We start from the raw sequence: 17,970 nt of genomic DNA, 5'->3' as shown, positions 1-17,970 counted from the left end.
GGCTAAGGAACCAGAAGACTGGATTTAGTCCTATCCTTTTGTATTTTCTGGCTGTTTAGTTTTAGATAATTTTCTTTATGAAATGAGTTAATACCTGCCTTGTGTGTGTCATAAAATTGACATAAAATTGAAAAGAGCAAGTGAATTGTGCTCTTTTTTTTTTTTTTGGTAAAAGTATAAATGTTAGAATGTGTTATGTACACTTTAAATACTAGGTATTTGTTGAGGTCTTGTATGTGTTTTTTGAGAATATTTCCGTGGTAAAGGTCTAGGCATTTTTGAACTTTCAAGGAAAGCTAAAAGTAAATAAAATATGACCTGTCTGAAGATCAGTCTTTTAATTTTTGACGGGTGCTTCTGAAAGCAGTGTTTAGTGTGACTGTTATCCTCAAGCTACTCTTAACTTTTTTGCTCAGGGTGTGTTCTGAATGAACATTTTTGCCTGTTTTAGGTACTGAGCTATACTTGAAGTTTTCAGGCGTGATTTTTCTGGTTTCTTTTCTTCTTAGTCTGATCTCAAGTGTGTCCAGGATGCCAAAGGAGGTTCTTTCTACAGAGATCACTGCCCTGTGCTAGGTGAGTCAGCAGACTAGTGAAAATTACTAAATAGTTTGTCAAAGTTCATGGAATCAGAAAATGTTTAAATTGGGCCTTAAAAAAGTTATTTGAAGTCATTTTTGGGATTTTATTTTGGTTTTTAAAGTATGTGTTCTTTTTTATTTATTTAGACTCTGAAAAAGTTGTCATGTCTTGAGAATTGATATACCGTTTATATGTCATAATATATTTGAAACCTTTGTCTTTTAGTTATAAACATGTTGAAAAATTTTGTGTTAGGTTTTCAGTATCTTTTACATATTGATAATAGAATCTGACAATTTAATGCTTATAAATTCCTTAGAATTTTTGTAAAGTTGCCTTCTAAATACAAAAATAGAAGATTAAGGTTACATAATAATATAATTTTTCATGTGTTATTAAAATAATAAAAGGGTAAGAAAAAATTATCTTTGTATTGTAGATTCTTTATTGCTGCCACAGTAAATATTTATGATATTCTTCTAATTAAGGCTTTAGTCTCTGCATGAGTGCCTTTTCATATGAACTCTGTGTTCCTCTTTTTAAGTAATTTTATTTCCCTTTTGGCCAAAAAGTGCTGTTTTCTTGCAGCATGCCCTCATTTTTTTTTTAAAAGGAGAATGTAGAAGAAGTACTTATATTTTTGACAAGATCATTCCTTTTCTTGCTTTCAGAAACTTCCTTGTTTTGTGTCTTGCCTTTACAGAAAAAGTGTACAATCAACACACATATTTTGGATCCCTCATCATGATGTTTTATGATCATGAATCCTTTGTCCCAGAACTAGCTTTGAAAATAATCTAGGGAATGGGCTTTTAAATATTTGAAAATGTTCCTTAGGAAAAAAAAATCACAAGGGCCATTTGGTAAAAAATAGTAGAAGAAAATAATTTAAAGGTTCTTTTTCATATTCTCTAGCTAGTTTTTGTGGGTGTAGTTAGTTATTGAACCTCAATAACTGTGTAATTGTAGTGTAGGTATTACAGGGATAGTCAACAAGTCATCCAGGCAGAAAAGTGAGTATTTTCAAAACCCAGAACTTTGTACTTTGATATAGGGTTGCATAGTCTATTAGATTCTGCTCTTGTTCAGTTTTATAAATCATCACATTATTTCAATTTGTGAGTCTGATTGTTTTCTTTCTTATTTTTGATGCTCTCTAGCTCCAGAATCTGTTACTTACAGTATATTCTCAAAACATTTCAAGATTAGATTAAGATTAAAATATCTAGAGCTTGTTTTTATTTAAAAATAATGCAGTTGCATGATATTGCTGTGGTTTTCCTTTTCCTTTGTCAACCCCCTCTGTAATTGTAGGTGAGCAAAATGGCAACAGGAATCCTGGTGGATTGCAGATTGGTGACCTGGTAAATATAGATCTTGACCTAGAAATTGTACAGTCTTTGCAGCATGGTCATGGAGGATGGACTGATGGCATGTTTGAGACTTTAACTACAACTGGAACTGTTTGTGGCATTGATGAAGACCATGACATTGTAGTACAGTATCCAAGTGGAAATAGGTTGGTAATATTTTTTAGTTTTTTTAATGGGAAATAAAGTTAGTATATAGAGGAAAGAGCCTTAGAGAAAGCAAATAATGTGCTATAATCAAAGACTCCTGAAAGCTAGTTGTTAGATAGTAAATAAAAATCCAGAATATGTTGGTAAAGTGGAGGGGAACAAATGATAAGAAGTGTGTGTGTGGTATGTATGTGAATTTATATGAATATATTTATGATACAATGGTCTGTGTAATTTTTTTTATTTTAATTCTGCTGGAGCAGAATACATTGTGTCAGTATTAGGTTAAATATAGCTAAAAAGTTCTTTGTTCACAATGGACCTGTATCAGTTTACCCTGAATGAGAAGAAGAGAATTAGAACTCTGGCCCGTATCTCTAGAGAGTCATCTCTTGGTAACACAGCTTTTTCTTATCAGTAGCATAGAATTGCACGTATTTCCTCACTCTGTACATTTACACATACAGTTTCCTCTATGTGGAATACTTTTTTCTCCCTCTTTGTCTGGATTAATTCCTTTGCATCCTGTAAATACTGAGCTTATGTGTTTTGGGAACCTTCTTTCATATTCCGCTCTCCCTGGTATATGCATATGCTATTCCTCTGTTTAGGTCTCCTATTATATATGAAAATGGTTATTTATTTTACCTCTAGGTTGCAAGTTTCTTGAAACCTTTTATTTATTGGCTCGTAAGGGCTAAAATATATTCAATTTACTTATATGGTTGAATTTTAAAGAAAAAGCAGTAGTTAAATTGAATAAGTGTCAAAGCTTTATTACTGACATATACATAAAGAAACTAACTCGTTGAGGTTCTTTAGGGGAGGAATTATATATAGAATGAGAACAATTAACATTAAGTTGCTTACCAGAGTGTAGAATTAGCTCTAATTGTGTTCAAATCTTAAAGATACATGTGATCATACCAAGAGATGAAAAAAAACATTTGACAAAATCCAACTCCCTTTCATGATAAAAGCACTAAATAAAGTAGTAACAGAAGGGAACTTCTTCAGCCTGGTAAAGGGCATCTATGAAAACTCACAGCTAACATCATACCCAATTGGTGAGAGACTGACTGCTTTTCCCTTAAGAACAGGAACAAAATAAAAACGTTTGCCCTTCCCGCTTTTATTCAACGTTGTTCTAGAGGGTCTAGCCAGGACAGTTAGGCAAGAAAAAGAAATGAAAGGAGGAAGTAAGAGAAGAGAGTTAAACCATCTTTGTTCACAGGTGACATGATCTTGTCTATAGAAAAACCTAAGGAATTCACAAAAAACTATTAGAACTAATAAGTTGAGGGGCGCCTGGGTGGCACAGCAGTTAAGCATCTGCCTTCGGCTCAGGGCGTTATGGGATCGAGCCCCACATCAGGCTCCTCCGCTAGGAGCCTGCTTCTTCCTCTCCCACTCCCCCTGCTTGTGTTCCCTCTCTCGTTGGCTGTCTCTATCTCTGTCGAATGAATGAATAAAATCTTTAAAAAAAAAAAAACTAATAAGTTGAGTTCAACAAAGTTGCAGGATACAAGATCAATGTAGAAAAGTCACCCAGTCTCATTGGTAGAACACGTGACTCTTGATCTCTGGATTGTGAGTTCGAGCCCCACATTGAATTATTTTTTTTTTTTAAGATTTTATTTATTTGAGAGAGCGAGAGAGAGAGAGAGAGAGCATGAGTTGGGTGAGGGGCAGAGGGAGAAGCAGACTCCCTGCTGAGCAGGGAGCCCGATGTGGGGCTCAATCCTGGGACTCCTAACTTCGGGTGGTTGTTGGTGATCCTTGGTGTTCCTTGGCTTGCAGATGCATCACTCATTTCTCTGCCTCTGTCTTCACATGACCTTCTCCTCTGTGACTCTTTGTGTCCCTGTGTCTTCATGTGACTCCTCCCCTTTTTTTTTCTGGGTACAGATTTTATTTTCAAATGCATTCAAATCAGTCTCTAATTGGTCAAGCTCAGCTAGTTGTAGAAAATCATTTGAGACTGAGAGCCACAAAAACACTCCCCCAACTCCACTATTTTATTTTGGTCAAGTCAATATTTGTAGCTTAACCATCCATGAGGAAACAACCCTGAGAAGACATAGAAGGAAGTTAATTGAGCTCATGGGAATTCTAAAATCTTTTACATAGAAAATGACCAAAGCTGATTTCGTATGACCTTCTTATAAGGACACCACTCATTGGATTTAGGGCCCATCCTAATCCAGCATGACTTCCTTTTAACTTGATTACATCTGCAAAGACCCTATTTCTAGATATGGTCCCATTCAGAGGTATTGGGGATTAGGATTTCAACATTTCTTTTTGGAGGACGTAATTTAGCATATAACATGGCAGTTTCCCCCAAACTAAATCAAATTTAATGCAATCCATATCAAAACCCTAGTGCCTTTTTTACAGAAATTGGCAACCTAATTCTTAGTTCATGTGGAAATTCAAGTGACCCAGAATAGCCAAAACAATTTTGAAAAGGAAAACAAAATTGGAGGACTCGTAATCTCAAAATTTACAATAAAGCTACAGTAATCAAGACAGTATATTGCACTGGGTGTTATACGCAACTAATGAATCATCGAACTTTACATCAAAAACCAGGGATATACTGTATGGTGACTAACATAATAAAAAAATATTATTAAAAAAAAGACAGTATATTACTAACATAAGATGGACATGTAGATTTTTGGGACAGGGTTGAGAGTTTGAGAATAAGCCTTTGCATTTAAAGTCATTTAATTTTTGACAAGGGTCCAACACAGTTCAATGGGGAAAGAACAGTCTTTTCAATAAATGATGCTGACAGTGCACACAGGCATACCTTGCAGATACTAGATGTTGTAGGTTCGGTTCCAGACCACTGTAATAAGGTGAGTCAAATGAAGTTTTGGTTTCGCAGTGTGCATAAAAGTTATGTTTACACAATACTGTAGTCTATTAAATGTGCAATTATACTTTAAATACTTTATTGCTAAAACATGCTAACTATAATCAGAGCTTTCTGCAAGTTGTAGTCTTTTGGTGCTCACATCAATGTTGATGGCTGCTGCCTTATCAGAGTGGTGGTTGCTGAATCTTGGGGTGGCTGTGGCAATTTCTTTTTTCTTTCCTCTTTTTTTTTTTTTTAAACATTATTTATTTGTCAGAGAGAGTGCGCGTGCTCACGCACAAGCAGGGAGAGTGGCAGGCAGAGGGAGAAGCAGTCTCCCCACCGAGAAAGGAGCCCAATGTGGGGCTCGATCCCAGGACCCATCATGACCCGAGCTGAAGGCAGATGCTTAACTGACTGAGCCACCCAGACACCCTATGGCAATTTCTTAAGACAGCAGTGATCTTTGCTGCATTGATTGACTTTCCTTTCATGAACAGTTTCTCTGTGGCATGCAATGCTACTTGATAGCATTTTGCCCACAATAGAACTTCTTTCACAGTCGGAGTTGTCTTCTCAAAACCTGCCTCTGCTCTATCAACCAAATTTATGTAATTTCTGAATCCTTTGTTGTCATTTCAACAATCTCCACAGCATCTTCACCAGGAGTAGATTCCTTCTCAAGAAGCCACTTTCTTTGCTCATCTATAAGAAACGGCTCCTCATCTGTTCAAGTTTTATCATGAACTTGCAGCAAATCAGTCCCATCTTCAGGCTCCACTTCTAATTCTAGTTTTCTTGCTGTTTCTACCACATTTGCAGTGACTTCCTCCACTGACGTCTGGAACCTCTGAAGGTCATCCATTAGAGTTTGAATCAACTTACTCCAAACTCCTGTTACTATTGATACTTTGACCTCTTCCCGTGAATCATGAATGTTCTTAATGCCATCTAGAATGACAAATCCTTTCCCAAAGGTTTTCAAATTACTTAGCTGAATTCCATTGGAAGAATCACTATCTATGGTAGATAAAGCCTTACAAAAATGTATTTTAATTTTAACTTTATTTATTTTTAAATATTTATTTTTTTTAGAGAGGGAGGGAGCGTGGGGCGGAGGGGACAAAGGGACAGAGGGAGAGAGGGAATCCAAATAGACGCCCTGCCGGCGGTGCGCCTGACTTGGGGCTCGATCTCATGACCTCTTCGACCCTGAGATCATGACCTGAGCCAAAGTCAAGAGTCGGACACTTAACCAATTGAGCCACCCAGATGCTCCCAAAAATGCATTTTTAAATTATAGTATTTGAAAGTCAAAATTACTCCTTGATCCATGGGCTGCAGAATGGATGTTGTATTAGTAGGCATGAAAATAGTGGTCATCTCATTGTACATATCTATCAGAGCTCTTGGGTGACCGTATGCATTGTCAATGCAGTAATATTTCTAAAGGAATTTTTTTTTTTCTGAGCAGTAGGTTTCATCAGTGGGCTTAAAATATTTAGTCAGCCATGTTGTGAACAGATGTGAGGTCATCCAGGCTTCGTTGTTCCCTTTATAGAGCATGGGCTGAGTAGATTCAGCAAAATTCTTCAGACCCCTAGAATTTTCAGAATGGTCAATGACATTGGCTTCAACTTAAAGTCACCAGCTGCAGTAGCCCCTACCAAGACAGTCAGCCTGTCGTTAAAAGCTTTGAAGCCGGGCATTGAGTGCTTCTCTCTAGCTGTGAAAAGTCTGAATAGCATCTTCTTCCAATGGAAGGCTGTTTGTCCGTATTGAAATATTGTTTGGTGTAGCCGCCTTCATTAATGATCTCACCAAGACCTTCCGGATCACCTGCTGCAGCTTTTACAACGGTACCTGCAGCTTCACCTTGCATTTTGATGTCACGGAGACGGCTTCTTCACATAAACCTCATGAACTAACGTCTGCTAGCTCCAAACCTTTTTTCTGTAAGTTCCTCACCTCTCTCAGCCTTCACAGAATTGAAGAGAGTCAGGGCTTTGCTCAGGATTAGGCTTCAACGCAAGGGAATGCTGTGGCTGGTTTATTTTCCATCCAGATCACTTAAACTTTCTCCAGCTCAGGAATAAGATTGTTTCACTTTCTTATCATTCATGTTTTCATTGGAGTAACACTTTTAATTTCCTATCAAGACCTTTTCCTTTGCATTCACAATTTGGCTAACTGGTAAAAGGGGCCTAGTTTTCAGCCTCTCTAGGCTTTTGACATGCCTTCCTCACTAAGGTGAACCGTTTCTAGCTTTTGATTTAAAATGAGAGATGTGTGACTCTTCCTTTCACTTGAAGACTTAGAGGCCATTGTAGGGTAGTTAATTAGCCTAATTTCAATATTGTTGTGTCTCAGGGAATAGGGAGCCTGGAGGAGAGTGAAAGAGATGGTAAAGATGGTAAACTTCTGGTCTTTGCAGCAGTCCAAACACACACGTTTGTAGATTAAGTTCTCTGTCTTATATGGGTATGGCTCCCCAAGTCAATTGCAATAACAACATCAAAGATCACTGATCACAATAAAAAACAAAGAAACAAATACAAAGATCACTGATCACAGATCATCATAACAAATATAATGTTTGAAAACTGTGGGAATTACCTAAATGTGATAGAGAGATAGGAAGTGAGCAGATGCTGTTGGAAAAATGGCATCAATAGCCTTGCTCACCACAAGGTTGCCACAAACGTTCAATTTGTAAAAACACTGTATCTATGCAGCACAATAAAGTGAGGTATACTCACACGAACATTTAATCATTATGTTGTACACCTTAAACTAGTCTAATGTTATATGTTATACCTCAAATAAATAAAGCTGCAATGAAAAGAAAATGGTGCTGAGTCAGCTAGTTATCAACATGCAAAGAATAAAATTGGACCCCAGATACACTCCATACAGAAATACGAAGTTAAAAATGGATCACAGACTTAAATGTAAGAGCTAAAACTATAAAACTCTTAGAACAAAAGTATAAATCTATGTGACCTTGGATTAGACAGTGGTTTCTTACATATGACCCCCAAAACAGAAGAACCAAAGAAAAAGTGAATAAATTGGACATCATCAAATTTAAAAATTTTGTGTTTTGAAGGAAACTAACAAGAAAGTGAAAAGACAATGATGGAGTAGGAGAAAATATTTGCAAATCATATGTCTGATTTGGGGCTTGTAACTAGAATAAATAAAGAACTCTTACGATTCAACAGTAAAAGATAACTAACTCATTTAAAAAATGGACAAAATATTTGAACAGACATTTTTCTAAAGAAAATATAGGGATGACCAATAAGTGCATTGTGTTAGTATGCTAAGGCTGCCATAACAAAATACTACAGAGTGAGTGGCTTAAACAACAGAAATTAATTTTCTTACTGCTCTGGAGGCTAGTAGTCCAAGTTCAAAGTTCCATCAGGGTTGGTTTCTATTGGATTTTATTCTATTTCTTCCTGCCTTGTAGTTGGTTGCCTTCTCACTCTGTCCTTGCATGGACTTTTCTCTGTGCATGCTGAGAGAAAGAGAGATCTCTCCCACATCTGTTCCTCTTCTTATGAAGACATCAGTCCTGGTGGATTAGTGCTCCACCTTTATGACCTCATTTAATCTTAATATTTCCTTATTGGCCCTATCTCCAAATATAGTCACACAGTATGAGTTAGGAGTTAACACCATGAAAAGATGCTCCATGTTATTAGCTACTAGGGAAATGTAATTTAAAATCACAGTGAGATACCACTTCACATACTAGAATGGCTAAAATAAAAAAGTATATAATTAAAGTGTTGGTGAGGGTGTGAAGTTAGAACCAAATCCTCATACATTGATAGTAGGAATGTGAAGCAGTCTTGATGCTTTGGAAAACAGTTTGATAGGTCCTCAAAATGTTAAATATAGAGTTAGCATATGACCAGCTGGTCCACTCTTAGGTTTATACTCAAGAGAATTGAAAACATGTGTCCACACAAAAACCTCTACGTGAATGTTTGTAGAACCATTATTCGTAACAGCCAAAATGTGGAAACAACCCACATGTCAATCAACTGATGAATGGATAAACAAAATATGATGTGTCCATATAATGGAATATTATTCAGTCATAAAAAGGAATGGCATACTGACATATGCTGCAGCATCGTTTTAGAGCATTTTTTTGTGGTGAATGAAATTAAATAGTACTTGGATGTATAAGGCTGCGAATATACTAAAACCACTGACTCCAACACTAAATGAGTGAATTGTATGGTATATGAATTATATCTCAAAGCTGTTAAAAAGAGAAGGAAACAATCTTAAATTCACATAATTTAAGTTCAGATTATCATGTAAACATTTAGTGTTACTTTTTACTAACATTTTGTGTTACCTTGTTTGTTGTGCAAATGTTAAGATAAATTGGGATTATTACTTGCCAAATTCTTTCTTGGTCAAAATTCTTTCTCGGGCAATAGTGTCAACAGTAACATGACATTTGAATTCTAGAAAATAATCTTTTTTGTTGCTCTTTTTTCAACAAAAATGTAATGAGTACTTATCCTGTATTGGCCCTGTGAGTAGTGCTAGGATTATAACGACAATTAAGATATGGTCCTCTGCTTTGAAGGGGTTTCCCATTTAGTTTGGATAGACAAAACCAGAAATAACTGCATTAAGATGGTGTAAGTAATTATGATAGATGAGTATTCCGGGTATTCTGAAGGTGCAAAAGAAGAGTGGTAATTTCAATGAGGCAAATCAGAAGAAACTTCAGAGAGAAAATTACCTGTGGATTGAGTTTAAAAGATGGACTGAGTTTTCATCAGGGAGGGTAGCACTGGAAGCAGAGGGAACAACTTAAGGGAGCGCTGCCGTGTTCCGGCGCTGTCATAGGTCTCATCAATTTTGGAGTATTGGGAGCAAGGTAAAAAGCACTGTGATTGGAAGGCTAGAAGGAAATGTTTGCATATCTGATTTTTATTCTAAACTGGTCAGAGGCACTTCTTTCTCTTTGTGGTTGCTTTAGAAAGAAAAGTTTACTTACATGGTTGCAAGAACTTAGCAATAAGTTTTTATATGTTATGACCTCTCAGAGTCTTTCATATCCTGATGACCATTTGAATTAAGGGGAGGAGGGGATAGAATGTCATACTGTAAAACCTTTTTTCTGTGGAGTAACATGCGACTGGGGGAAATATTGTGTTGTATATTGTGGTACACCTATTTGATAGAATATTAATTAGTCAATAAAATGGTGGTTATGAAGATGATAGCAACATAGAAAAATGCTTATGTGTAGCAAAGAAGAAATCAGATTCCAGGTTTGTTTTGAGGCAGTGATTATAATCATGTGAAAAGCCATGTGTGACACGTTAAAACTAGATACTGTTTTATCCATGAGATTATTAATGGTGTGGAGAAATGGTGCACTGTCTAGGGCAATTTGGCTCTATCAGAATTGCCAACAAATACATACTGTGATTGGGTAGTTTTTTAAGAATCATTAATGAGATACTAACCCCATGTGCACTAAGATGTTCATGCAGAGATGTTCTTTATAGTATTGTTTGTCATAGTGAAATTTAAAAATACTTTAAATGACAGTAGGAGAATGGCTTAGATGCATTAGCGTATAACCTTGCAGTGGACTACTGTAGCCATTAAAATGAAATAAGTAGCTCTGTATCTGTCACACCGAAAAAGAGATCTATGTAGGGGCGCCTGAGTGGCACAGCGGTTAAGCGTCTGCCTTCGGCTCAGGGCGTGATCCCGGCGTTCTGGGATCGAGCCCCACATCAGGCTCCTCCGCTATGAGCCTGCTTCTTCCTCTCCCACTCCCCCTGCTTGTGTTCCCTCTCTCGCTGGCTGTCTCTATCTCTGTCGAATAAATAAATAAAATCTAAAAAAAAAAAAAAAAAGATCTATGTAAAATCTCCTATTTATGAAAAAGGAAATGACTTTCTGTCTACATTATAAATTTTAGTACACTAACAGAAGATCTCAAGGATGCACAATGGGGCATTTTTGTCCTAATTTCATTAGATTTTGTTTTTAATTGAAGTACAGTTGACACTACAATGAGTATTAACAGTGGTTAGTGGGGATAGGAAACACTATCAGTGTTTAGTAATGGGATAGGAAATAGTGATCTAGGTGTGTTTGTGAAATAGAAAGTTCATTTTATATGTTTCTGAAATGTTTTAATATTTAACAATGAATGTGTATTTTATAACAATTTTTAAAACATGCAAGAGAAAACTAGACAGAAGTATATCGTATTAGGGTGATGATTACAGATAAGTCTTTTCTTAAATTCCTATAATACAATTATAAAAAGAAATACATATCATTCAGAATGTCATTGCAAAGGATTGCTTTACTCTGTTGATGTATTACAAGATTTTTTTCCCTTCAGTATTTAACTAAGAATGTTGTATTAAAATTAAGTAAACTTACCCATTTTGAGTTTTGGCTTGATTTTTAGGTGGACCTTCAATCCTGCTGTTCTCACTAAAGCAAACATTGTCCGAAGTGGGGATGCTGCTCAGGGTGCAGAAGGGGGTACCTCACAGTTTCAAGTGGGTGATCTTGTACAAGTTTGTTATGATCTGGAAAGAATCAAACTTCTACAGAGAGGACATGGAGAATGGGCTGAAGCTATGCTCCCAGTAAGTATATCTAAAATAGTTTCAGACTGGGAATGATAAAATAGTTTTAGACTAGGAATTATATTATGCTCATGTAGTTTTAAAAAATACTTTAATTTTGGGAACTAAATTTGCATAATCCTTTGAGAATTGTATTCTTTATTGGCAGCTAGGCATACTTAATGCCTTTTATTTTCTAATTTAGTCCAGTTAAGTTTCCCAGGAAGGTCCAAATATGGCTACAGTTAATATTTTTTAGAAGACTTGTTAGTAGAGAATGTCATGTAGGTGGAAGGCAATAGAGACCTTCCGGATCCTTAACCCCAGAGTGAGAGAGATGTGCTCATCCAATTACTAGCAGTGCTGGACCATCGCTGCTTTTCTCACTTGGGGGCCTGCCTCTCTAAAATGTAGGGTGTGAAAGAACAACTCTGAATGGGTGCCTTCGCTTTGCTGCCAAAGTGTTAAGGTTTAATTTTTAATTTATTCATTCAGTTCATTTTTCACCAAACGTTCAGCAACAACAGAAAAGTTTGTTTTTTCTCCCCTCTTTGCATCCATCCTCTTTCTCCATCTATACCTCACTCTTTCCTTCTGTCCCTTCCTTTGGTACTACCCATTCTGTCCTGCCTTCCCCCCCATACTGTCCTGCTGCCCCCCATACTTTCTTGCCCTGTATTCCATTTTCTTCCTCTCCTCTTCCTTCCTTGCTGTGTCCTATTTAGCCCTCCACTTTGCTACCCCTGCTTCTGTCTCATTCAGTCACCTAACTTGTCCTGTCCTGTCCCCCCCCCCGGTCCCATCCCATTCAGTGCCTCCTTCCTCTACCAGGTACCTCCCCTCCCATCCCTCTTCATGTCTCATCCCCCACCCTGCTGTGTTGTCTAGTGCCTGTCCTGGCTAGCACCTCCTGTTCCTGTCCAGCCCCATCTCCTGTCTCATCTAGCCCGCTACCTCCTCCCATCCTGTTCAGTACCCCCTCTCTTCCTTCATGTTGAGCCATCCCTCCATCAGTCCATCCTTCCTTCCTGCCTTACTCCTTCAGCAGATACTTTAGTACAAACAATGTGCCTATTAGGCTTCAGGGATATATTAGTGAACAAAACAAAAAGAGATCTATTATGCTGCTTTCATTCGAAGTCATTTCATAGTTTGCAGATGCTGCTGACCTTTTTTTATTGCTTTAGTTAGATAGTGACCAAGTGATAGTTTTGTATGTTTTGTAGGAGCTGTATTTTAGAATCTTTATTTTTTCCAAAAAATTAAGTTGTATATGATCTCTCTTTGTTTTGTTTGCTTTCGATATTAAAGTTGGTTAAAAAAATGTATTGTCTTTAAGCCTCACTATAGTGTGGTGTTACTTAAATGTAATTTTTGACATGCTTTTATAGGAGCTGTGTATACTAAGATTTTTTAGAGTCAAGGTGTTTTTGTTTTTCCCCTTAGCAATCACACCTTATATGTAACAGCTTCTGTCTTTGGAGTGCCCAGTTATTCTAAGCACTGTGCCAAATAATGAATATATACATATGCGTGCACACACATACGTGTATACACACATAGATACATACACAGACTTTATTTGTCCTAGGAATATTATAAGCAGGTGGTGATATGGCATCCTTATTTTAAAGATGATGAAATCAGAGCTAAGATTCTGAACTGGGGTTTAACCCGAATCTGTTCTACTTCAAAGCCTAAGTCCTCTATCTGCCATAATAAGCTGCTATATAAGCAAAACCTGTAGATTATGTCTAGAGGGGAATTCTGGCGTTCCAGTGGTGGTGGTGTAGAATTTTAATCTTCCCAAGTCATTTTGGTAAAAATAGTCAACAACTAGATTAGCAGAACCAAAAAAAAAAAAAAAAGCCACAAACATCTGTATCAAAACCAGGTGACAGTAGCCCATTGAATCCTAGAATATGAATTAGTAGTGAGAAAATACTGACAGCTGCTAGGTCTACATCTGTCTGTCTGGTAGCAGAGAGAATTAATGGGCATCAGATGGACCGGAGAACAGGGGAACTCCAGCATAGTTAACAAGTATTCATTGGCTAGTATAGTAGATTAATGTGGAAACAATAGCTAACCCTGGGAGGGCTCTTGCAGACTCCATTTTCGGGTGAGGGTAATAGGTCCACACTAAAGGTTGAAGGAGTTAGAGCAGCCTGGGTTTGTAAACTCTCAAAACTAACCAGCCATAGCTCCCTTCCTGGGCAGAGCCCTCCCACTAAGGAAAAAGTGCTGGGAATAGAAATCAAATTTATTAGGATAGAGACAGTAGGTGCAAAGGAAAGACTAAAGTTGGAAGGGTCAGTTGGATCCCTATACACAGTTATTATTGAAAAATGACAAGGAATAGCATAACTTCTCTATCGACAAATGAAAGTATGCTAGAAAGATATGCACAGAAAACTAAAATCTAATGATTCAAAATGAGCCAACAAATTAAAATGATAAAAGATGAAAGAAGAAAATGGATCATAATTAGAAATGAGGTAATAGGACTTAGGAAAGAATTAAAAAGAAGAGGAAGATAATTTCAGAAGAGTAACCTTGATGCAACACAGATCAAATAAATATGACAGATAATGCCTTAAGAGAAACAGAAAGTAAAAAGAAGAAAAAAATTTAAAATCAAAAAGCTAAAAAGTAGTTCAGGAAAGTGACAAATATAGAGTATCTAATAAATATGTATTAGGAGTCCTTGCAAAAAAGGAAAAATAAAAACCAAAGGAATGGAATATAACAACCGCTAAAATTTATAATTCCAGAAAAAATGTCCCCAAATTAGAAGACTTAAAGCTAAATATTAAAAGGACACATTGCATACCTGGGAAAACTGAGAACACCAAGCACTGAGCCATATTCTGGTAAAATAACTGAATCTTCAAGAAAAGAAAAAAAGTTCTTTGGGTATCTAGGAAAAAAGGTCAAGTTTTACTTATAAAGGAAAGAAAATCTGATCTCAATGCTTTATGATCTCAATGAAATAACATTTAAGGTACTCAAGGAACAAAAATGTAAGCTAAGAGTTTTATATATAACCAAACTGACTTTCAAGTATAAAGGCTACAAACTGTGATGAACATGTAAGAATTCAGAGAATCTTGTTCCCATTAGCCTTTTCTGATTAATCTATTGGAAGATGTCTCAGAGAACCAAGATGACTGGAGAGATATCAACTGAAGGGCTGATGGTGGACATTAAATATGTATTTATTTGTTGAACTGAGATTAAATGATAGTTAAAGGAAGGGGTAGAGTCTATATAATGGTTATATGCTCCATCATCAGAGATGAAGTACAACTGTCAAAAAATGGGATGGGAATGGAGGGAGCATATGGAAAGTAAGCTGTTTGATTGCCTTTTGGTTATTAACTGGAAATAAATACTATTTTAAATCCAAATATTGAGGTAGAAAGAAGGTAAGGGTAAGAACATGAGTGACTCATTTCAGTGTTGTACATACTGGGGAACCAGTTGACCTACTCACACATTCTGGCTCTTTTTAAATTTTTTTTTATTTTTTAATTTTATTTTTAAAGATTATTCATTTATTTATTTGACAGAGATAGACACAGCCAGCGAGAGAGGGAACACAAGCAGGGGGAGTGGGAGAGGAAGAAGCAGGCCTCCAGCGGAGGAGCCTGATGTGGGGCTCGATCCCAGAATGCTGGGATCACGCCCTGAGCCCAAGGCAGACGCTTAACAACTGAGCCACCCAGGCGCCCCCTGGCTTTTTTTTAAAGAGGGAATAAGGTTTTGTATATATAATTATATATTAGTATTATTGTAGGTATAACTATTAGGACAATGCAGAGTTTATGTGAAAAAAAGGAAACAATGGAGGGATTAACCATTAAGTTAAAAAAACGTTTCGTATCTAAAAAAGGAATGTGGTATAGGGGACAAGGGTAAAAAGGAGACATCTTTGAATAAGTCTTGTTTTATAGATTTGATTTGAAACCATATATATTTTATACAGTTACAAAGCAAAATTAAATTCCTAAAAGTGGAAAATAAAATGAAGTAAACAAACCTAAATGTGTATCTAGTTGGCATAACTATACAGAGAGAAAAGTACAGTGATTTTTAAACATAGTAATTTTAACAGTTTTCAGAGATCTTGTTGTTTGTGATTATGCTGCTAATATTATCCTGAGATTGTTGTATGTGTGATATGACAAAAAACTAAATGAATAGTTATATGATAATTTTAATTCTGTTATCCCCAGTGACCTTGAGAACCAGAATGATCAGAGTGGGAAAAGGAGATATGGATGTAACATAAAATAGGCTGAGTAAAAACCTTGTAGTCTTGAATTTGCATTGGAAGAGGGTTTTTTTTACTTACGTTTTATTTTATCTTCAAGACAAAACACCCTCTTACCACTATTTCCTAGCTCTGTCCATGAAAAGACTTAGAAACAATAACCATTCTAGTAACAATAACCAAACTTAGTGCCCAGATTATAGTCTTGAAATAGCGTTTCTCTCTATAAAGAACCAGTCTTTGGAGAAACGGCTAATTCTAGCTCTTTGTCAGGAAGTGAACAAGACGAGCCTCATAGCAGATGGTAAGGAAGCTATCAGAGATTTCTAGGTCACGTTAAAAGGATCCAGCAGCCAACTCGGAGTGTTTCTTATCAAATACAGAGACAGATGAACAATTTAGATTATACCAATTAGCAAAATTCAGATTGTAAGAAACTTCATAGGACAAATAAGCCTGTTTCTTCAACAAATAATTGGCAAAGAAAAATGTATGTGTAGACTTTATTTGGAACTTGATTTAAGCAGATTGAAAAATTTTATCATTTATGAGGCAGTTGGAAATTTGAACACTGGTATTTTATGATATTACAGAGTTAATAATTTGGGGAGGGTTGTTAGTATTGTAGTTTTGTTTTTTAAAAAAAGTTTACAAGATTAATAATACAAGAGGGGAGAATAGGGGAAAACAAGATTGGCCATGAGCTGAAAATTGTTAAAAATAGTTGATAGGTACATGGAGATTCGAAATACTGTTGTCTACTTTTGTATGTTTCAGATTTTCCATAATTAAACAGTTAAGGGGGAAAATACAAAGAATGCAGCCTCATAGAGTTTGAGGTGATGGAAAATTCCAAGAGAAAATGTCTAATTAGAAGTTGAAATTGATGTGTGTTAGAGGGCAGGGAGAGGGATAAATAGGGCTAGAGAAGTATATTTTGGAGTTTTTGGAAATAAGGTGATAGTTGTCAAAGTGGGATTAAACTTTTAAGGAAGAAGAGTAAAAAACAAAGGAATAAAATTTGGGGGAGAATGAATAGATTTAGGGATCTGAAAAAGGACAAAGAGCCAGTGAGTGGAAAAAGAGATGGAACAGGCAGAAAAGTTAGACTGTCATCGAGAAATTAAGGGAATAGTTTCAAGTAGTTGGGGTCAAATGCAATGGAGAGGGCAAAGGATAAAACACTGAAGGGCAGTCTACTCTGTTAGGAAGTAGCAGATATTATCACTATTCTTCACCAATTTTCTAGTGTTGTAATTTGCTATTCTGTGTATTTGTGCTTAAGAGATTGGGTTTTGGACTGGAGTTTGAAATGGGGCTAATAATAGCGCTTTACTTTCAGGGTTTTCTGTATTAGGTGAGTTAATTTGTATAAAGCTCTTAAAACAGTGTCTGCCACATGGTAAGAGTTGCTGCTGATTGTGTCTGAACCCAGTTGCCCTTCTTTTCCTATATATATATATTTTTTTTTTTAAAGACTTATTTATTTATTTCAGAGGGAAAGTGGATGGGGAGGAGGGGCAGAGGGGGAGAGAGAGAATCTCAAGCAGACTGACCACTGAGCATGGACCCCCGCCATCCCACAACCCCGAAATCATGACCTGAGTAGAAATCAAGTTGGGTGCTTAACCAACTGAGCCACCCATGCATCCCCTTTTCCCCTATATTTAATAACCATGTTGTTTGTACATCCTTCTGTCTTATAATGAGTACTGATTCCATTTTTGGTTTAAGCATAATTTATTTTATAAATCAGATTTTATTTTTTTAGGCTAGATTGATGATGAATTTTGGACTTTTTGATTTATAGATTCTCAAGATGTAAGATTATGGGTTAAAAGGTTGGATATCAAAAAGCAAAATTTTGTGAATCCTTATGAATGATAGACTGTTATGATTTATTTTTGATTTTATATTCTCGTCTAAGTATTGTAGTTTTGTTTATTAAAATGTTTTTTATTTTTTTATTTTTTTTGGTGGACAGCAAAGCAAAGTTTATTGAGCGATAGTACAAAGTTTGAGTGATAGTATAAAGCTCCTGAAGAGGGAGGGGACCCGAGATGGTTGCCCTATTAAAATGTTTATTTTAAA

At 36.3% G+C, this 17,970-nt stretch overlaps 1 protein-coding gene across 1 annotated transcript in view; it reads left to right on the top strand.

Annotated features, from left to right (window-relative positions):
• The window catches only part of MIB1 (MIB E3 ubiquitin protein ligase 1), a 127,787-nt gene that overhangs the window by 34,169 nt on the left and 75,648 nt on the right, over positions 1 to 17,970 (top strand). Inside the window, exons 5-7 of the mRNA XM_040632663.1 lie at positions 510 to 576; positions 1,897 to 2,101; positions 11,441 to 11,624. Coding sequence (XP_040488597.1) covers positions 510 to 576; positions 1,897 to 2,101; positions 11,441 to 11,624 — 456 coding nt within the window. The remainder of the gene's footprint in view (positions 1 to 509; positions 577 to 1,896; positions 2,102 to 11,440; positions 11,625 to 17,970) is intronic.

The sequence above is a fragment of the Ursus maritimus genome, unplaced genomic scaffold (assembly GCF_017311325.1).
Source record: "Ursus maritimus isolate PB19 unplaced genomic scaffold, ASM1731132v1 scaffold_18, whole genome shotgun sequence".
NCBI classification, from domain to species: domain Eukaryota; kingdom Metazoa; phylum Chordata; class Mammalia; order Carnivora; family Ursidae; genus Ursus; species Ursus maritimus.
Note: the sequence above shows the minus strand (reverse complement) of the source record. Positions and strands in the feature narration are given on the sequence as shown.